The sequence below is a fragment of the Lathamus discolor genome, chromosome 14 (assembly GCF_037157495.1).
Source record: "Lathamus discolor isolate bLatDis1 chromosome 14, bLatDis1.hap1, whole genome shotgun sequence".
Classification (NCBI taxonomy): Eukaryota; Metazoa; Chordata; class Aves; order Psittaciformes; family Psittacidae; genus Lathamus; species Lathamus discolor.
Window position 1 is genome coordinate 9,961,675 of NC_088897.1, and position 21,617 is coordinate 9,983,291.

Below are 21,617 nucleotides of genomic sequence, written 5' to 3' on the forward strand. Positions count from 1 at the left end.
AGCTAGAGCTCGGTAGAAACACTCTTTATTCACCCTTCTTGGTTACAATGGGCAGGGTCAAGCAGATATGGAGCAGGATGCCATGCATGCCCGGCTGCTTCGTGTTCTCCACCATAGGAGCAGCTGCGTTCCAGCCCCCCGTGTCTGTCCCGTGCTTGGGATGGCTGCTGGTGGCCGCTGCTTTGCTTTGCAGTCTGATTAGAAAAGAAATCATAAATCAAAACTAAATAAATATTGTTCCAAAAAGAAGCCAAAGGAAGGAGCAAGCCTTTGGTACGAGAGCAAGACTCCGAGCTCCAGAGCTGCTGTGCTGGACCCCTTTGAACACAGCCAGGGGTTGGCAGAGCATGAAACCATGGAGCAAACCAGCCACAGAGACTGAGAACTTGGGTTTGCTTGACACAGCCCCTGTGGTTTCTGCGCTCTCAGGGCTCAGGGAGATGACAGTCAGGGTTTGGGAGAATCCAGATGTAACGGGCTCACTCTAGGCGCGTGGTCTGCGCTTCCAGCTACGTTTGCTTCCCAGTCTTTGTGGTGAAAGCAGAACTGCTGCGCACGGACAAGAACAGACTCATTTGACATCAGAATTACTTTGCTGAGCTTCCCAAATGGAGAACCAGGACCTAGAACACAGAGACCACTGCAGTGTCCCTTCCTATGATATAATTCTTTATATATAGTATATATATTTAGACCAGCCCTGCCAAGTCTATTCAGTTGCTCAGGTGCACGTCACTAAGAGTCACTTCCCACGATGTATAAAACAGGAGTTATGCGGCTAAGGGAAGAGAAGTTGTTTTCAACTGTTCACTCTCTTCTCCCCTTCCCAGAAGAGAGTGGAGGTGTCAGGTCAGGCCCAGCAGCACCTATCGATCCATCTCATCCAGCAGTGGTGTGGCATCCCCAGCGATGGACATGGGTGTGCTCTCGATCATGGGGCTGGGAGATGGGCGAGGAGTCAACCTCTGCTTCTGTTTCCTCCGTTCAGCCTCCTTCTCCTGCAGCCACTGCTCGGCCATCTTCCCCCAGTCGATGGCAGCGTGATTGGTGGTCCTGCAATGACACAGGCACAACGTCAGGCACCTGGCAGGAGAGATTCCAAGCCCTCCCTCCCCAAGGATCCCATGCAGGAAAGGTGCAAGGCAAGCCCACCACAGAGAAATCAGGATGGGACGCGCAGATACACGCGCACGCAGCACTGGGGTCACTCACTTTGGCTGCTGCCTCTGCCTGGAGCTGGACGATGGTTGGGACTGTGTCTGGGACTGGGTGGACTGGGGTGTGGTGTTGGCCTGGAGCTGGTACTGGGGCGTTGTGATCGGCTGGCTGGGGGTAGTGTAGGAGTAACTGGGGGTCATCAAAGGGGTGGCCACGGGTTGCTGTGCTGGAGTTGTGAAGACCTGCAGAGAGCAGATGGTATTAGAACAGAGCGCAAAACCTGCTGGGCTCTGCATTGCCCTGCTTGCCCAGGAGCCTGGTGCATGTCCTCACTGTGCACTCCCAGCCCTGCTGGAGCCCCTCATCTGGGCAAGGAGAAGTTTGCAGTGACTGTTGCCCAGTGACTGCTGCCCAAGGAATGGGGGCTGCAGGGCAGAAGGAACAACACCCTGCTGAGCACAGGGCATTTGTGTCCCTGAGATCTCCTATCACCCACCCAACGGGGCCACCACATCCTGCCTTCCTTCTTCATCCCATACAGGGTACAAGGGGAGACGCTTAAGCCAAGCAGAGGTAAGGGCTGTAAGAGATGGGCACAAGAGACACTTGGGGCAAGCTAGCAGGAATGAGGTCCCACAGTGGGCTTGAAGAACAGATGAATTCTTCCCCTGTGAGCACAGCAGCTTCCGAGATGGCTCCTTCCCAGATCCCAAGCTGCCTGGCTCAGCCCAATGGAGTGTTTAGTCTCTGCCTCCCGGTATTCATCTCCCTTTTCCTTCAGATTGTCTTGATGATTAACATATTGCGTTACGCACAGTTCCTGCCTCTCCCCAGTGCTGGCTGTGCCAAACTACGTGAAAGCCTCCCAAGGTGGTCTAAAAGAGGATCACTCCTCCCTGCAAGCCTTGTCTTGCAGCACCTCTTCATAAAGTCTCTAATGGCTGGGTGTGTTTTTTGTACCCACTTCTTCTGCAGCTGGATTTAGCCTTGATGGAGCTGGCAGTGTGGGTTGGGAGGAGACAGGCACCAGCACACATGAGGAAAGGCTTCAGTGTAAGCTGAAACTGTCCAATTCCATCTTATTCCCTAAAAAGCCCCTGGGTATTGGGTCAGGCTGAGGTGTTCTCCTGCCGGTGCAGCTCAGAGATTAGCACACTGAGCTGAAAAGCCCTGCAAACTCAGCACATAGTTTCACAGCTAATCTCTTCCCCTGGCAGCTCACGGTGCCAGTTCAGGGGCACAATCAGGAGGTTGTGCACCCTCACTGCTGGATCCCACCTCTCCACCCTGCCACATTCCTTGGGGGCCAGACCCAATCTGTTACTTGCTTCCACTCTCCCCAGAGCAGGGCTGTGTTATGGGCCTCTTTCTTCAGCCACAGAAGGCAAGAGGAAGCCTGGTACAAGAATCCAGCCAGGCTCCCACTGGGTATCACAACTAGGACCCAGGCAACAAGTAACCCCTGAGGCTTCCAGTGGAGCCCCCATAGGATGGTTTCTAGTAACAAGGAGAAGCCATACAGCACCGCCTCTCAGGAACCTCGTAGAATCACAGAATACCAGGTCAGAAAGGACCTCAAGGGCCATCTGGTCCAACCTTTACACTTAAGTCACACCTACGTGGTACGCGCTGCTGCCGCCTCCGCTGCCTCCATAGCCATACTGACTGGATGCCCACTGTGCAGGGGTGGCATTTGGATTTTGTCCCTGGCCTGTCACAGCAGCAATGGCACTGAACATCTGGGAAGTCATGTTCTGTGGTAGGGCATTCACTGCACGGGTCAGGTCTGCAAGAAAGATCCACCACTTAGACAAAGCAGAGCTTGGATGAGGAACTCGCATCCCAGTTCCAACCAGGAAAGGCCTGCACTGACCTGCCAGGTTAATGTTAGCTGGAGTAGCATTAATGGAGGCTGGGGTCCTGGTCCGACTGCTGCTGCTTGGGGTAATACCTGTATGAAATACAAACCAAGAGAGATGGATTAGTTCTCCTGGAAGAGCAGCTGAAACTCAGGATTTGAATAAGCAGGCAACAGGCTATGTTACCAGGGAATGATGTGAGCAGGAGGCTAAGGGAGAGGAAAGGGACAAGCCCAACATTTGCTGCAGGGCCACTTGGCTGAAAGGCAGAACAGCTGAGGCATTCAAGTTTTGGGATGCTCACCTGGAACAGGGTCCTGATAATGATCCTTAAACCATCGGAAGAGTCCGTTCACAGTAGGGAAGACCTGGCCCCGGTAGCGGAATCCTTCTGGTGTCACTGTCACATACTCTATCCTGTGAGGAGCGGTGAATGCAGGAGAGGACATGAGGTTGCAGACTGCTTCAGAGCCACACCTGCACCCTCACACTGTCAGGTCATGGTCAGAACAGGCATGGCCATGCCGATAATGAACAGTCAGACCTACCCATTTTGTTGTCAAATAATTGCTCCAAAATACTATGCCTTTCCAAGCAAAATCTATCAATCTCTGCCTATACTCGTGTGACACCCCCTGCACAGGGCAGTACTGCTCATAGCAGCCAGCTGGTTAGAAACACAAGTCTCTGCGGTAAGATTTACTCCGTTCGTGTGTCCTCTACTGTCAGGAGGCCACAGCCTTGGTAAGGGAGGCATGATTTTTACAGGGATACTGACAGAGCTGGAAGGAAAACTGGCAGCAGTAAGCTGAGGTGTGGTACTGGCAGTACTCAACTGCAGATGTTGGGCTTGCCTCTCATTTACCTTGGTTTGCCTCGAGGCTGATATCCCAAGAGGAATTTGCCAGGTAGATCTTTACAGGCACTAATAAAGTAGGGAATAAACGTTGGCTTCTCTTTCTTGGTCTTTATCAGCAGCTCTTCCAGCTTCTAATTAAAGAGAGAAAGAAGAGAAATGCTCAAGGCGAGTCTACATCTCCAGCAACACAGAGCCCACAGATATCTCCCTCCATGGTGTGGTCAGCCCTTTTTCTTCCCAGCCCTGATGCTCACAATCCAACAAGGAACACCAGCCACACTGCTTCTGCACAAGGTTGGTTCACAAATGTCAGCAGGTCACAGAAAGCAAATTACTCTCAGTGACATTTGCTGACCGGGCCACCCTTGGCTGCCCTGGCAGCACACCATACTCCCATTGCTCTCTTATCTCCACTGCTCCCAGACAGAATCTCCTATAGCTATAAGCTGGAAAGTGACTGCCAAGTCCCAAGCAACAAGGGGAAGACCAGAGAGCTCACTCCAGCAGCAGCTTCTGACAGACACAAAGAGTTTAAGACCTGTCCTGAGATGAAGAAATTTATTTAATACTCCTATATCTCCTACAGAAGTTCCTACATCTCAGGACAGGCTTACCTTCTTGTCTCCACCGTTGCAGTCCTGATAGTATTTGTGATTCAACAAGTCTCTGGCAAAAGAAGCCATTGGCTGGACATAGCGAGCAACAATTTCATCCAGGTCTTCAAACTCCTTCGAGGGAACACATTTAAAGAAGTACATAGGGTGCATGATGAGGAACTCTTATTCTAGTATACAGCTCTCAGACATACATTCTGCACAGCAAGATGCTCTGCAGGGCTCTTACCTCTGTGTTAATCCAAAGCATGGAGCCCAGGCTGAAGGCATTCTCCTTGCCCTCTTCTCGGACATCCACATGCTGGTAAATCCCATCGTTCACCTTCCAGGTGACAGTCAGGTGGTTCTCCCCTTTGCTACTTGGCCGAATGATCACATCCCCTTGGTCCATGGTCTCCATCATCTTCTCAGCCTGCTTGAAGCTAATGTTGTGGAATGATGGGTGAGCAATTACTCTCTTGATGTACGCTAGGGAACAAAGCAGAGTGTTTAGGTTTCCAAGAGGAACTGCTTCATTACAGCTACAGGCCTAATTGTGGTTATTCTCCTGAAGCACCCTGAGAAGGTTAGCATTAAGAGGGAGAATAAAATTAGAGGCTCACTTGTTCGCTGTTGCTTTCTTTTCAGGTCTTCCTCTTGTTTGTGATCTGCCGCCTCAGAGTCAAAGTCGTAGTAGGTGTCTTTAGGCAGTTTCCACTCATTGTTCTTATCCATCAGGTCTGAGGTCCTGCAGGTCAGGTCTGCACTGAACTTCTCAATGTCAATCTTCATAATCCTGCAGTGAACGGTCATTCCCACCTACAGGAGAGGGGCAGGCAAAGCTCATCAGCAGGTCCGGCTGATGCACTAGCCTCCCTGCACTACACAGCAATCTGTGTGGGGTCATGCTGCCAATAGGAGCTACAAGCTACTTCACCTACTTCAGACTGATACAACCTTTAAAAGTGAGCCTTCAGTTCAAAGTGAAAATCAACTGATCCCCAAGATGACTAGAATCAAAAGAGATTAAAGGAAAAATGGGCAGCTCTCCAGCAAGTTACTACCTATGCTCCAGACCACACAGGAAACTGCATGTCTGGAGGCCGAGGACAATAAAGTTTGCTGCTTTACACATCTTTAACAATGGGAACTGCAAAACTGGACTTCAGTATGCACAAGAAAGCAGTTAAGTCTGCTCTGAAACAGAGTGGAAAACATCCAAAGGACTGCTGTAATTAAAAGGGAAAGAAAATACCATCACAAACAGTGCAATGTCTCAGTCCAGTTAACCGTGCTGAAGTTAATGGCTCTTGAAAGAAATGCTGAGACCTTTGAGCTTTCAGGATTATTCATCACCTGCATGAGACCCCAAAAGACAGCAAAGATTTTAAACCTCTATTTCATCTTGTGATAAAAATATGTGATTCTGTGTCTTCCAGAACCCCAGTCCCTGTCTTGAGCAAGACCTGTAATTCTGGACCAGTACCTCTGACCTCCACAAGTGAATTGAGACAGAAGAAAAAGCTATGAGAGAAGTAAAGTGACCCCTGCATACCTAGCAGCAGCTTTGTGAACTCTTTAGAAAGCCAAAACAAAGGGCAGCTCTGCATTAGAATGCCTTCTGGTCTCCTAAACCCCACACTTGAGCCAGATGATAATAAATCCTTCTGCAGTGCAACATGTTAACTGATTAACGTGGTTTCCACCAGCTGCCAAGAGAGATTTGCACCGTGGGACAAAGACATTAACCAGAACCTGAACTTGCTGCCGATTCAAAGTCCTTCAATGACAATAAGGTTTGAAAAGTCATTTAGGGAATGGTGTTGTTAACCAAACCCTGAATCTTTGGTACTGGCTCCAGGCTCTTCCCAGCTCTTGCTGGATATGTGGAAATCCACTGCTTTCATACCTTTACTCTTTCTTCTGGCCGCTTGACCACCTTATCGCTAAGAAATTTTGTTGGGATGAAGCCAGCGACACCATTATCCAGACGTGTCTTCACTCCAATGGCCTGACCTGGGCAAGAACCGCTGTCAAAGTGGTTCCAAACCTTGAGCAAGGCAAAAGTAAAAGTCATTCAGCATGGAAACAAAAGAGCCCCAGCAGCTAACACTCAAAATCAAGTCTAAAAGCTGTGTCAGCAAACTGGTGCAGCCAGCAAAGACATGTGGAAGGGCAGGGGACAGAGGACTTCAATGTGTGCTACCCTATTTTGGCTCCACTCAGCTTATGGGTCTTTGCAACCAGGAAGGTCAGAACATTTTCAGACCCTGAACACAAGCTTGCAGCTAGGGCTGGTTTCTAATGAATGCTATACGGTTTTAAAGCCACGGATTACCAAGGTTGGAATTCAGCAGTGTTTAGAAGAGACCTAAAGTACAGCTGCATTAAGCAGCAGGGAGTTCAGATAAGTTCTTAAAGTTGAGAAGGTGGTAAAACAACCTTCTGTTCTCAGTGTCACAGGCAGTTTCTTTGCGTAAAACACAGTCCTAGACCACAAACAAATCTGCTTTATGTATCTGCAAAGAACTGGCCAGCTTAGCCCCAGGTCCATTTCCCTCTTAGCCCAATTCACTAAAATCCATAATGTAGCCATAAAGGAGCTGTCAAATCCATACTGAAGCAATTAGTCTAAAGTGGAACAGACAGTTGCAGCCAAAGGCCACATTCAGACTGGGCACTGCAGATACCTTGTCTCTCAAGAACCCTATAAAATGCTCAAGCCTGCTGATTGCAGGCTCTCAACAAAGACAGCCCCATGAGGAGCAGCAGCCCCACCTCGCTGAGCTCAGGGAAGTTATCCTGCTGACAGAAAGGACACTGCCAAAGGCCAGTTTCATCGTTCCGTATCGCCTGGTCGTAGCTCTCTCCTTGGGGCCGCCTGTGGGCTATGCCAGTCACGTTGCAGATGATCATTTTACCTGTGGTGTGATGGGAGAAGAGAAAGGAAGAATGAACAACTGCAAGCCAACTGCAGGGAAGGGGAGAGCCCTCAATCTAAGGCAGCTGCACATGTAGGTGCTAGAAAACCACCCAGAAAAGCGACTTCAGACACATGCAACCATAGCATCATCCCAACATCACACTAAGATCCCTCTGCCTTTTACACATCTTAAGTCAACTTGGGATGACAGAAACCAGGGATGTACCTATATAAAAAGTCTCTGGAGTTTCTTTGGTCAGCATGTTGAAGACTTCTTCTGTGTTTGGAGAACGATATGGGGTTCTCAGGTCCTTGTACCTGCAGCTTAGTTCAGCTCGAATGTCATATAAAGTGATATGCTTGTCACCATAGCCCTGTGGGGTATTCAAAGGTTATAAAGCCATGAGGAGCAGAAAGGAGGTGAGTATGTAATTCAGTGTAAGTTATTAAAGAACTCAAGGAACTCATCAAACACCAAATTCAAAAACAGAGGAACACAAAGAAGAACCCACCATCAAACTCAGTTACAGGATGTCGAGGTTGAAAGTCCCAATACATTCAGAAAAATAGGTAATTTCAGGAAGAACAGCTTAAATGGTCTACTGTCTCTGGCCTCCTTCCTCCCTCTGCCCCACGTGTAAGCATTTACTAGATGCCACTGTCAGACACTGAATACTCATACTGGCTGTTTATACATTTTACAACAGCTAAATGCTCAGCTCCTCCAAAGAATAAGGGTCACCAGCTATAAAACATAAGGAACTGAGCTGCATAGCAGAGCTTCCCTCTGGTTCTCAGCACCAGGAACCCCCAGTGCACCTGTCTTTCCAGTTCTTCAGCGAAGGCATCGAGATCCAGGTCCTTCAGACGCTCGGGGTTTTCCAAGATCTCCTCTAGAGCTCCTGCAGGATTAGCATCCTCTGCTGACTCATCGTATTCCAAGGCATCCACTGCCATCTTTCTTGCCCATTCATAGGTTTCAGGATGGACCCTGGACCCATCTAGGACTTCGATGTAGGAATCGGTGCTGAAATAAAACAAGATTCAGAGAAGGGCTCTGCAGGGCTCCAGAGTCACCTCCTTCAGCTCAATAATAAAGCACACTGTCGAGCACCACAACTGACTGCATGTCTGCTCTGTCACCGCTGTCTTCTGTGGAGCAAACTACAAAGGACACAAGGAATTCTTCCTTGCTAATCAACAGGAACCAATGCAAGACAAATTCCAGCCTGCAGCTCCTGTGCTGCAAAGACACAGCCAGGCATTTTGGATGTTAGAGATTTAGAAATTAGGTTACTGCTGTCCTCCAAACACCTCTCTCTTCAGTTACCAGTAACCTAATGCTCTACAAACTTCCCAATATTGCTACTAGTTTAAGAGGAAGCTGAATTGTGGAGTTATTCCTCAAGTTTGGAACTTTCCTAACTGTGTTGGTAGGACTAGCAGAAGCTAAACCAAAGTGCACATGGGTTACTGATGGACATTCCTGCATTAGGGAATAACTGGTTTTAGTTTAGTTCCTCTTGACCACAAAGGGTCTTTCAAACCTATATAATTAATGCTGTGCAGCTCACATTGCTGTACGAGTTTAGCTGCCCTCAGGGATCAGATTAATAACCAACAATACCTGAACTTGGCCAGGAATCAGAGAGGCCACACAGAAATTCCTGGGATATGGGCTCCAGGGTACAAGACTGCTTCAGCCTTTGCTCATGCTAACTCCATACCCTGTGTGTCACTGGATGCACTCCAATACCCACCTATCACCCAGCGACGCCGTGTCAATCTTGATGAAGCCAGCACAGTTGATAAACACCTTGGGTCCCATGTGGCACATGGTCACCAGCTGGGTCCTGTTCTCCAGACGTGTGTTGTTTTGTTTTAAGATCTGGGAAGAGAGGGAATAGTAGAAACCTTGCTATTCAAACACAAGGGTCCTCCAGGAAAAGCAGAGAACTCACACTGGATGCTGCAGTGTTCAAACTGTCCAATAACAGCTTCAACAACTCAAACTGTTGTTCCCTGCCTGCATGTATTAAAGAAGATGATTCCACATGGAATAGCTCCAACTTTTGGGAAAAGCATTGGCTTTTTGCCTTGTGTTTTCTACCGTGTGATGGTGTCTTGCTGCCATTAACAGTGCACCCATCCCTGTGGGTTCAGGAGCTATGCAGGACTGAATGGACATGCTTGGGTCTATCAAGGACACAAGTCTTTGCACAGCTTCAGGGTTGGGCGCAGTGAGATAACACCTACTAAAACGCAAGTCAATGGAGCGGTCAGCTGCATGTGGCACACAGGACCCTGACTCATCTCCTAAAAGCTCTGCTATCAGGCCACTTGATGCACTGTTTCTGTAGGGACAGACAGAAGCCTCCTTACCTTCAGCAAATGAGTGCCTTTGCGTGGTCCCAGGCCACACACATACTGCAGCAAAGCCTGGCTGTGAGGGTGAGCAATGGCCCGATTGACATCCACTCCCACCTCGTTCACACGGTTTATGAATTCGCAGTAGAGGGCACTCAGCAGCTCCTCCTTCACCACATGCTCCTGACAGAAAGGAGAGGTGTTAGCCTCACAAGGAGATGCTTGCAACACTTTGCCATAAGCAAGCTGTGCCAAACATAACATGCTGGCTCTCGGGAGTTGTGCTGCACCTCAGTTATGCCTGAAACAGCCTAAAGGCAGGAGACAGATGAGTTAGAAGAGGTAAAAAAAAGATGCTGTGTATCCTGAATATTGCATAAAACAGGCAGAACTTGCACGAGTTCAATTTGGAATGCTTTTCTTTGACAACAAACTGTCCCAGGCCTCCCAGACAACCATCTCTTGCAGAGAAAGATCTTCCTTGCCCAAGAATCTCACGAAGAAGTTACCTGCAGAGGGTGGAGCTTCAGGCAGAGAATATCCTCATCAGAGCTGCAGACCTGGGCAAACTCTATGAGAGGGTCCTGGATGCGGCGAGCAAGGGAGACGGCCTGACGCAGCAGAGGAGGGTAATCCCTGAACTCATTCTGCAAGAGAATCAGGGAGAACCCTGCTGGTGTTTTCGCACTTTGTAGCACAAGCAGCAAAGACACATCAGATGGGGACTGGAACAAGTGAAGCATTTGGTGATCAGCACAAAGAGAGCTGAGGTCAGAGGCTTCCAAGAGCTCTGCTGCAAGTAGGAATGAAACAACCTCACTCACCCAGCTGAGCAAGACTCAAATTTCAGACTACATCAATATCTACTCTGTACATCTGCTGGTGCTGATCTCTCCAGGGAAGCCTAAGTAAGATGCTGTGCCTTGATCCAAAGATCAGTACGTCACTAAATGAATCACATGGGGCAGAGGATGATGCAAGGCAGGGCCAGCACAACAGAGGATGAGACAGCACGAATGAACAAGACTAGTACTAAAGGATAGCTGAAATAACAGAAGGTTCACCTCAGACTTCTTGCTGTTCATGTAGAGGATGGCCAGTTCATTGTCCACCAGCTCCACTCCAATAGAGGACAGCTGCTGCCCTTGATCCAGCTCATGAACAATTCTCTTTACATCCTCCATCAGCATCTGAGCATCCCTAGGGAGAGACAGACAAGGAGCTTGAGGGGAGTGTGCAGAGCTGGGTCCTGGGATCGCTTTGGGAGATAACCCCATGGACAGAAACAAGTGAAATGTGGACAGGCATGAGGGAAGGACTGCAAGGAGACTGGGAAGTGGAAGGAACACAAAGACCAACCTGTTCTCGCCTGCAATTGTCACCACGTGAGGCTTCTTGTTCAGAAGGAATTTTTTCAAGGTTTCAATGTCCTGGGCCTGGAAGGGAAGGTGAGACAGGTCAGAGCAGTAAAGCAGGAGAGTTTCTGTACTGAGCTAGTCCTGGGTACTGAACAAGTCCTGGCTTCCTATTTCACAGGGTAAATCCTCCCCTAGTGCCACCTTGATCTGCCACCATGCCATGAACATGGCTAAAGGACTTCTCCAGAGGCCAGCCTTGCAGCTCCTGCCCACTGTAAGGTCAGACAGGAAGGCTCTGCAGAGGAAAGACTGATGGCTTCGCACTCTGGTGTTACAGAAAATCAGTGAAAGTAGCAATGGAAGTCAAAAGCCTGCCCAAGTGCCACTCCCCATAAGAGGAGCAGAAGAGATGAGTTGGACTATAACTGGAAACAACTCCTCTGCCAGGAAAATTACAGGGTGGGGAAAACGCAGTATGTTTGCATGCAAGAGTGGCAAGGCCTCAGCTGTCTTTAGACTGACTATTCCTCTCCAGCCCACACTGGATTGCCTGGTACCAAAACCAACATGCAGACATTCATCCCACCAATAGCTGCACCAAGGCTCACCTTCTTTTCCCTCTCTTCCTCACGCCAGGCATTCCTTCTCTTAGTGAAATGTGGCAGTCGGAGGAAGTCTGTAACCTCGCCCTCTCCATTAACAAGGGCGCAAAACACGGGGTGGTCCCTGCAGAAACAGAAATCACTCAGACACGGTGAACTGCTAAAGCTGTACATGGATACAGAGGCAATTCCTATCCTCCTACCTGGCTGAGGAAAAGGCAATGCCTAGCACCCGAATCCCTTTCCCCTGGTTTTCATCCATGAAATCATCATCTTCCTCCACTTGCTGATCAGGACGATATGAAGCTACTTTTAACCAGTTGTACAGTTTCCGGCTGCAAGCCTGGTAGAACAGGAAAGGAAATTGAGGAGTGAGAAAATCCACTGCAGGTGCTTTGGCAGAGCCCCTTTCCAGAGGGAAGGTCACAGAATCATAGAATGGTTTGGGTTGGAAAGGACCTTATGATCACCTAGTTCCAAACCCCTGCTATGGGCAGGGACACCTCACATTAGGCCATATAGCCCAAGGCTCTGCCCAACCTGGTCTCGAACACTGCCAGGGATAGGGCAATCATTGACAGCTCGAGGCAGCGAGACTGTATTCTGCCAGGACTGGAACCAGCTCTGCAGTACCATGGAGCCCATCTCCCCTTCCTATTGAGACGCCTGCTTTTCTTCTCCAACCTTGGGAAAGAACCAGATGCAGACCCCTGCCTGCTTCCTCCTCCTTCCCAAGAAAGAGCCTGTGTATGGCTTGTCAGCAGCAATCACGAGCATGCTGCAGGACTGTTAGCATTTGTAACCCCAGCTCTCCCATCTCACCTTGAGGACATAATCCTTGGCCTCCACCAGCAGCTTGTTCTTTAGCTCTTTAGCCATCTGCACGTAGAGGAACTGGTTGAGGGACCGCTCGATGGCCATCGTACGCTGCCGATTCCACTCCTGCACCTGATGGCTGAACTCATCCCGGTAATAGAACTGTTTGATTTCCTCAAAGTATGTCTGGTCACTACCATAGCTGCAAGAAATAAGAGAAGATATAAAAGGGCTTCAAATGCCTGCACTGACACCACCACTGGCAGATTCCTGCACAGGGATGCAATAGCAGCAGCTTGGCTTCAGGAAGATGCCTGGAAATTGGAAAGGAGAGCTAATCCTTCCATCAAACACTCCTTTAGTTGCAAGAGCTATGCTGTAAGACAGATCAAAGCCAAATGCTATACTGGTGGCCTGATCAGCGCAACACAGGGCAGTCCACAGCCACATTGCACAGTGTGGCTCCTCAGATGTGCAGAGAAAGAACCAAGGAGCACAGAGTGAGCACAGTTGGGGAAAAAAGCATCACCTTTCACAAAAATCCTAAAGGCTTCAGGGTTCAAATGAATAAGGGAGGTATTTTTTTCTTCATCTTAATGAAAACTTACGCAGACAAAACCCTAAGAGGTTGCCTGACTTTAAGGTGCAAGAAAGCACCAGGCCATGACTTCCAAGGGCAGTATGGGTTATAGAAAAGCTCTAACAGCACAGCAGCACTGATGAACGAGCTCTGCAAAGGCGTGAATGGCACAGCCAGTGAGGACTCACCCCTCCACTCCTTTCATGTCAATGCTGATATCTATAGTGAGCAGTGCCTCGTCCTCTGCCAGGCTCATTTTCAGGAACTGGTCATCTCGCAGCTCCTTCACAGGCTTGTTCTTCAAGTATTTAAAGGAATAGGCATAGTGGGCTTCATCAATATCCTGGGAGAGGAGAGACAAGTCAGCATGCATGCAAGGCATTCATGAAGAAAGACCCTTCTGTATACCCCAGCAGACAATGGTTTTTATTCAATACCCGGTCACCCCTATGCCTGCCAGTCTGCATTTCCTTCCCCAGCAGGACACAGTGGAATTCCTTCCCAGTCCCAGAGAAACAGAGACTGTTCCAGTAATTGAAGGCAACATCTTAACAGCAAGAATCAGGTCTGATGAAATGCTGGGACTAAAAATGGCAGCACACTGCTGAGCTGGCTTCTGCTCACACGCTGCTCTGAGATTCATTGAGTCGCCACTGACATGGGAGAAGGTTTCAGATGCAAAAAGAGCATTGTATGTTATTTAGATCCTTCCCTGAATTGATCCACAGTCAGAGCTCCCTTCCTTACCTTTTTCCCCTTTTTGGTTGGTGAAATGTTGATTTTGGCTCTTTCTTGGAAAGTCTGTCTCAGGACCTGCCTGACCAAAGGCTCCCTGGCTATCTGCAAAGCCACCATGTACCGGGCTCCTTCCAGCACAGCTTCAGGGCTTGGGAACTGACTAAAAGCAAAAAGGCAACATGAAGGCTTAGGACTTGAGAATGCTCCCAGATTCCCTCCCTTGTGTCACATCCCCCCACTGACCTACACACATAATCCTTGGCCAGCTCCAGAGGCTCTGCAGGGAACTGCTCTGTCTCGTGACGCTGGTAACTGTCTCGGAGGTTCTCTCCAAACTGCTCAGGAGTCAAACCAAACTTCTTAGCCAGGCCATCTGGTAACAGGAAAACAGCAAAACCAGTAAGGACAAGCAGCTTATACTGAGGTAACCATCAGTTCTTCTACAGGTAAGCCAATGCAAGCTCAGCATGACAGAGAGCAGCTCTTACCCAGCCCAGCTGTTTGACAGATGGTGTACATATCCCGCCGGGAAGCCTGCTTCAGCTCAGGCCCCTTCTGCTCATCATCTTCTGCATCCTCCCCATCACCTATAGGAAGGATATGTCTAGCAAGGCCTCTTTACAGAGGCATCCAGACAAGCTGCAGTGTGTCAGAAGTACAGCACAGGGATTAAACACAACCTATACTGTGCATTAGATTCCTAAATTCCACAAGCACATCTCAAAGGTCATAGTCTTAAAATGATTCAGGATTAGAAAAAGCACCCTGAAAACAGTATCTTCTCTTCAGTTTCATTCTTCTGCAGTTTTAATAGCAGTATCTCTGGGTTGCACGTTAAAACACACATCAAGGTGGCTGATCAGAGATGCCTGAAAGAGCTGGAACCAACCTCAGGTAGAACTGAGCAGCAGAGCTGCTCTGTGCAAACACATGGGCTTTTCAACAAACTTCCTTACCATTCTTTTGAACCAGGATTTTCAACCAGCCCACAATTAGGAGACTATCAAATCTGGGGACAAACCTTCCTCCTCTTCACCATCCTCTCGGATACGCTTCTGCTTCTTTCGAGCAGCCTTGGCAGCATTCTGCATCTTGGGGATGTCTCGCCCATAGTACAGCAGGAAGTGATTATACACGTCCTTCAGCTCGTCCATGGACTGCACGTCTTTCAGCCTATGGCATGTAAAGCCAGCATGTTACACCCTGCTTGCAGCTGAGACATGGTCAGAGCACTCAAGGAACCTGCCCTGCTACAGGTCACAGGCAGAAGGAGCACTTGGGCTCATCTTCCAAGAAAGACTTAAGTATTTCTCAGTACTGGCTTTGTGGGGAGGCTAAAGTCAATGCACTGCAGTGGCCAGACAGCCTGTGCTGTTTGGGCAAGTCAACACACACTTTAAGTTGTTTTGGAATGAATATAAGTCATGGAACCATACCTCTCCATGTCAGTAGTATCCAGGGCCCTTATTCCATCAGCCAAGGGCTTGTCGGGGTCAGCAGAGATTTGTTCATACTGATAGGCCTGCATCTTCTCAAACAGCCGTGTCAGGTTCTGCTTGCGGATCTTCAGCTGGGTCCACTAAGACGAAAACAAAAGACTTCCAGTGAAATGCACCATCACAGTGCATCACATCTGTCTCCTCCCTTCCCAGACAGGGGCTCTCAGGATCACAGGATATTTGTCATACAAAACCAATCATCAACTCATTATCTACAGCCAAGCCCAGATGTGACACATGGCAGGTCTTACCTCAAAGATGGATTGTAGTAATAGAAGAAAATAAATCAAGGTTTGGATTTTCCTGATAGAAGGTCACTACACAAAAGGAACTTGGTGAAGGGAAGGACTGTTTTGAATCCCCTTTTGTCAGGTAACCCTTTACCACCACATGACAGCAAACACACATGTAACACGGGCAAAAAAAAAGCACACAAGGTCTCCACAGCCAAAACAAAATCTGCTGAAAGTATCAGGCTAGGTGAGAAGACATGTTAAATACTGATGGGATTTCACTGATGTGAAAACACTCCTCACCTTCTCATCCCACTGCCAGACCCTCCACAAGTCATTGATGTGCAGCTCTGGCTCCACATACTCCTTTCTATAGAAGGCGATGAATGGGACCTGGGTCAGAAATGAGACTCGTCACCACCATGCAGGAGACCAGGCTGTTCCTGGCAACCAGAAGTCCAGAGAATGCTCCTGTTCCACATGGAAGAACAAGCTAATGGAGCAGCAGTGTAGGAAATGGAACAAGCCATGCCCCAGCTCTTAAGATTGATCCACTGAAGAACATACCACATAAACGAAAGAGCTTCTGCAGCAGCAGGCAACACCTCAGAGAAAAGGCTGAATGGACCAAGCAAAACTGAAGAGAGTCTGAAATTCCTCCATCTCAATTAACATAATTTCTTCAGGAATAAGGGAAATATGATAAGGGAAATATGATGACAGCAGCCCAATCAAACAGGCCTTAAAAACTTGTGTTACTACGGCTCCCATAAGATGAGCTGCACCAACGAAGCACCATTTTGCTGCAGGAGAGGCAACCAGGTATCTCAGTCCCTTCTAGTTTGCTGCCCTAAACGCCTCCAGCAGGCCTTCTGCTAATCCTGTCTGGATAAGGAGACAGCAACTCAGACCTTGTCATGGCAATGGAGCAAAATTACCTCAAAGTGTTGATTTCGCATGAAATTCAGGGCTTCTTTAATTTTCTGGATGGTGCTGGGACCCTTGCGGCTGAAGCTGCTACTGGCTTGTCCACGGTCGAGGTAGTCAGAACTTTCCTAAAAGGGAGAAACATGTTGTGTTGCTTGTATTCCTAAGCTGACCTCCCTAAAAGACCAGCCCGGGCTAAGGGTGGAAAACAGCAGTCTTAGGAATGCAGGCTTAGGTACATGCTCTGATTTTAGACTACGGAAAAGCATCCTAGCCCTGACTGGCTTAAAGGAAGAGAAGCAGCACCTGGGCAAAGTAACTGATGGTTAAAAGCAGATCATGGCTAATACTGGTTTAGTTCTAAGTGCACAGTGGCTCAGAGATCTTTCAATTATTCTTAGTTATTCTTGCAGCTTCTCAGTGTGCCTTTTTGTCCTGTTTTGTGGATGCGAGAATGAAGATGCATGTATGTTAAATGACCTGCTGAAAACCAGAAAGAAACATATATGGGTCACCACATTCAGCAGTCTCCTGGAACAATGTCTCCAGACTGGAAATCTGGAAGTCAAGTAGGACACAAGTCCCAGGCATAGTCCTTTACCTGCAAGGAGATGGTGGGTGTTGCAAATGCATTCCTATAAATCCAATCAGCTTCTTCCTCCAACTCATCATCCTCAGCGTTCTTCACCGGGATGGATCGCAGCTGTGGGGAGACAACAGGATGAGCAGAGGTACCTCCCACACCCACTGGATTTTGCTAGGGACAGCACTTCAATATCTGCATTTTCTGAGCACACAAGAAATCTGCATCAGCTTTACACCAGTAAAGGCAGCTACAATTCTCTCAAAGGCTTATGGAAAGGCCTGCAATGGTGTGAAATCTTCTGTGAGGATCAAGCCAGAGTATCCCCTTCTTCCTACCAGACCCAAGGCCTCTGCAGTTACATCCTCTGTTCCAATCTGTTTGTTCTATTATCACTCTTCTTGCTGCAGACACAGAATAACAGAACATAAAGCAGCTCCAAACCCTCCCTGGGCTTTTAGTCTCAGACACTTCTCTTTCAGAAGCCTGCTCTAATCATCACCATGAGGATGACAGAATGTCTGAACAGGCCATACACCGCCAGAAGACATTCCAAAGAGCACTCCCTTGTGCTGTGCACACTGGCATGGGAAAAGAGGTCTTTCTGAAGAGCTGGCAGCTTCAGCTGTCCCTTTTACAAGGGAGGGTTAACAAGTTTCTGTGCAGACTTACATTAACATAAAGGGAGATGGATTGCTCAGTAAAAATCTGAATACAGGGTAAAATTAAGACAAAAGTATGAGATATCAGAATGATTCCCAGCAGCACAAACAGGACTCTGCATGGAGAGCAGTGTAAGTCCCAGTCACTTGGATTAAAGTGAGTTACAATTGGTTCAGAACAGGTATGTGCTGGCTGGCAAATGGGTGGTCTAGAAACCCCAGCAAACCTTCTCTGGCACTGTTCTTGTTATCCAGAGGTACAACTCAAGGGATTCCTAACAGCATCCAGCGTAAAGGACATCTCAGCAGAGCACAAGCCCGGGAGTGCAACACTGGCACCCAGTGGCCAAAGAGAACCTAGAACCAGTGCTAAAACCGGGCTTACACAGCTAACACAATTCACAATGTCACCGACACATTTGAACACTGAAATACCTTCTGGCTCCCTCTTCCCTCACCTGGAACCTCTCAGGCATGTCTGTCATGCGGATCTCGTTGTCCTGGTCCGTTAGATGACTGCTCTCCAGCTCACTGGGCTCATACATCTCAAAGATGCTTCGTCGGCTGACGCGCTTCTTGGCGGTCTTCTTGGGTCGTACACGAGTCTCCCCTTCAGTCTCTTCATCCTCATACTCATATTCCTCCTCCATCTCCTCATCATACTCATTGTACTTCTCAAACTCATCATAGTCAAAGTCCACACCAAAGATTTCCTGGGCTTCCTGCAAAGCACTGGAAGGCAAAAAGCTGCCATTTAGCCCCATAGTGAAGTTACAGAACATCCTTCTAGCCATACAGAAGAGGCCGGAGCACCTAAATCTAAATTTTAGTTTCCCTCTAGGTTAAAAAAGCATAATTTTTTAGATAAGTACACATAGATAAGTACACAATTCTTTGACCTTTACATGCAAATGCCTCTCTTAGGGGACTGGTTTTGGTATCCCTGTAAAAAATCCAGGGAAGGAGTCAGACATTTAAGGAATCACGGACTAAAGGCTCCATGTTTAAATTTACTAGGTTCCTTTAGGCAAAGAGACCAGAAGTACCCAGCCACAAGCTGAATCACTCTGCAGCTGCAAGACTCAAGCTGAGCACTGTTTTTGAGGCTCCAGGCCAATTACCAATCAATACTTACGCATCTGTGTATCCAGGGAGCTTCTTTCGCCATTTTGGCTTCTTCAGAGGCTGTCCATCATCATCCACAATGAAGTCATCAATGTCTGGACATGGAGAAACAATTTACTAGTCAGGACCTCACATATTCAACTGGTATCTCTCACAAAGCTCAGCTCAGCCAACGCAACTATGAGCCTTCACCACAGGCCTAGGCTGCCGCTGGCTGTCAGTCTGCCCAGCTACCCACAGCATCTCCTACACCAACCTCAAACATTCCAGGAGCCTGACCCACAATAACAAGCTAGAATGAACTTCCAGACACAGGGAAAGCCATCTGGCAGCTATCTGCAGCTCAGTGCACTGAGCTGCAGTCAGAAAAGGCCTTGCTGCTTCAGGCAGCAGACAGAAAGAATTCTTGACACTCTTTCAGTATGGTATTAGCAGTGGCAACAGGCTGATGCTCAAGTAAGGCAGGCATGCGCCGTGTGCTGTGCTACTAGGTATTAAACAGTGCCTTGACTTCCTTCCTTTGAAGCATTTCCCTTTTAGAGACATTCAACACCTCAGCATCTGTAATGTGCTTCTGGACAAAGTGGTTTAGATAAACTAATCCTGCCACTCAGAAACACTTCATTCTAAAGACTGTCCTAATCAGACCAAAATGAGCTTTACCACGATGGGGCTACAGCCTTTAGTTACTTGTAGCTCAGAGAAAGCCTTAACTTGGTTCCTGGGCTTAACGCTTTGGATGTAACTGACCACCCACACTCACCAGATTCATCTTCCTCCTCCTCCTCTTCCTCTTCTGGTGGAACAATAGGAGCTTCAACAGCTTCCCCTCCTTCCTCGCCTTCACCATCCTGAAAGATTTCTTCAGCAATGGCTTCTTTCTCGTGTTCTTCCTTCCCATAGTCTTCCTCCTCATCATCCTCATCATCGGACATTTTCCGCACACGCCTGAATTTTTGCTGCAAGCAAAACAGCTCATTAGGGCCCACAATTCCTGGCATGGACACGGGGCTCAGTGTGGCTTCTCCAGGCCATGACTGCACTTCTCTGACAGGGAGCAGGATGGAGCCCAGCAAAGGCACACAGGGGAGAAGGGCCATCCCCTGGCAGCCCTGCTGCAGGTACACATGGGGCTGAGTGCACACACAACATAACTGCCTGCTGAGGACTGTGCCTCCTGCATACTGTCACCACCAGCGTTAGTCTGGCTTGGTGTGCCTCTAGCGAGCATTGTGGAAGGAGCTTTACAGCCCATAATAGCCTGTGGTGACTTTGAAGTTAGCATCATGCAGGAGAATGTTACTGGAAAACAGGCTCCTAAGACTGTCGTGCAGAGGTGGGAAGGGAGGAGCACGGCAGATTTTAGGAACCAGAAGTGTTTTGCAGACTCTAGGAAGCCAGGTCCCAGCTGCCTGGGAAGGGAAAGACCCCACTTCCTTCAAGCACTCAGATCTCTCTTACCCAAGAGGGTAGGAGCAGACAGAAGGCACCTCTTGCTTACTCCAGGCTCCTTCGTGCCAAGATCCACCACCCCCTTAACAGCAGCATGCGAACACAACTCACTCTTTTGACTTTAACGCCCAGGTTCTCTTCAATGAGATCAAAATCATCATCCTCCAAGCGGTCGTCAAAAGCTAAGAGAAGAAAGTAGAGAAGAGTTACACTCTGCTAAGCTGGGAAAGGACTAACAGTAAGAAGGGTACAGGTCACCCAGCCCACGCAGACACCCAGGGCAGAGGGAGAGCTCTGCTCTTTGGCAGGACAGTGCGAGAACGTTACACTGTGACCTGCTTTGAACGGTAATCATAGAACTTACTGCGCTTTCTCTTTTTGTGGCCAACATCATCTTCAGAGTCTCCGGAGTCACTGGCTTCTTCCTCCTCTTCTTCTTCCTCATCATCATCATCATTAATGAATCCTTTCAGGTTCCCCTGCTCATCTTGATCATCAAGATTCTCCTCCTCCTCCTCATCTGGGGTGAAGAGCAGCAAGTGTTAAACATTTACTCACTGGTTATCTGCCAAGACTCCTTCACACTATCCACACAGAGAGTTTAAAGTGAACACTTCTACTGACGCAGAACCCAGCAGCTGCTCTTGTCACAGCCCCACTTCTTGACTCGTGATTTCATGCTCTTGCTGCAGATGGAACAGGTGGAGTGGTCACACTGGACAACCCTCTGCTTCTAATGTTTACTACCAAACTGTGTGCCTGCAAGTGCCACGGGGGTGAAGCAGTGTATTTTCTGTTGCCAAATATAAAACCACCTAAGCACTTGAAGGAAAGGAGGCACTTAAACAGCTGAGTTGATCAACTACAGATGGCCATGCTATTATAGCACAGTTATGGCTCCATCTGCAGTCATGCGATGTAAAACAGAGCAGTGAGGCACCCAGACAACTCAGCAAACTCAGAACTGACAGGCAGACTCACCATCCTCATCGTCCTCCACAAACTTCTTGGTTACTCTGGGCACAACCTCCCCATCCTGGTTGTACTCTTCCTCTGACTCCTCTGCTTCACTTTCTACAAAGTCAGACATGGTTGCAGGCTCTCACACACAGCTCCGTGCAACTGAGGGAAGAGGAAACATCCATCACATCAGCTGAGCAAGCGAAACACAAGCACTTCCCCCTACAGGGTTTTGGAGAGAAGTCAGCTAAGGCAAGAGGGCTTGAAGTTATCTATCTAGGCCTTGGATTACCCAGGGTCCACCTTGCCTGGACATCCCTGTC

General features: G+C 48.5%; 1 protein-coding gene across 1 annotated transcript; it reads right to left on the minus strand.

The window, feature by feature from the left end:
* Positions 1–9: 9 nt before the first annotated feature.
* On the minus strand, positions 10–21,444 carry SUPT6H (SPT6 homolog, histone chaperone and transcription elongation factor). The gene is made up of 36 exons (XM_065694972.1): positions 21,316–21,444; positions 20,699–20,854; positions 20,446–20,516; positions 19,646–19,841; positions 18,893–18,977; positions 18,216–18,489; positions 17,114–17,215; positions 16,524–16,640; positions 15,889–15,978; positions 15,290–15,432; positions 14,875–15,026; positions 14,342–14,440; positions 14,097–14,226; positions 13,863–14,013; positions 13,304–13,458; positions 12,542–12,737; positions 11,923–12,062; positions 11,726–11,843; positions 11,119–11,195; positions 10,824–10,959; positions 10,269–10,406; positions 9,775–9,942; positions 9,153–9,280; positions 8,212–8,419; positions 7,619–7,766; positions 7,248–7,390; positions 6,379–6,519; positions 5,093–5,288; positions 4,720–4,958; positions 4,491–4,604; positions 3,883–4,007; positions 3,322–3,434; positions 3,032–3,109; positions 2,778–2,944; positions 1,213–1,400; positions 10–1,053 (listed from the first exon to the last, which is right to left on the minus strand). Exons 1-36 carry the CDS (start codon positions 21,422–21,424, stop codon positions 867–869), a joined length of 5,178 nt encoding a protein of 1,725 aa, XP_065551044.1. The 5' UTR covers positions 21,425–21,444; the 3' UTR covers positions 10–866.
* Between the last annotated feature and the right edge of the window lie 173 nt (positions 21,445–21,617).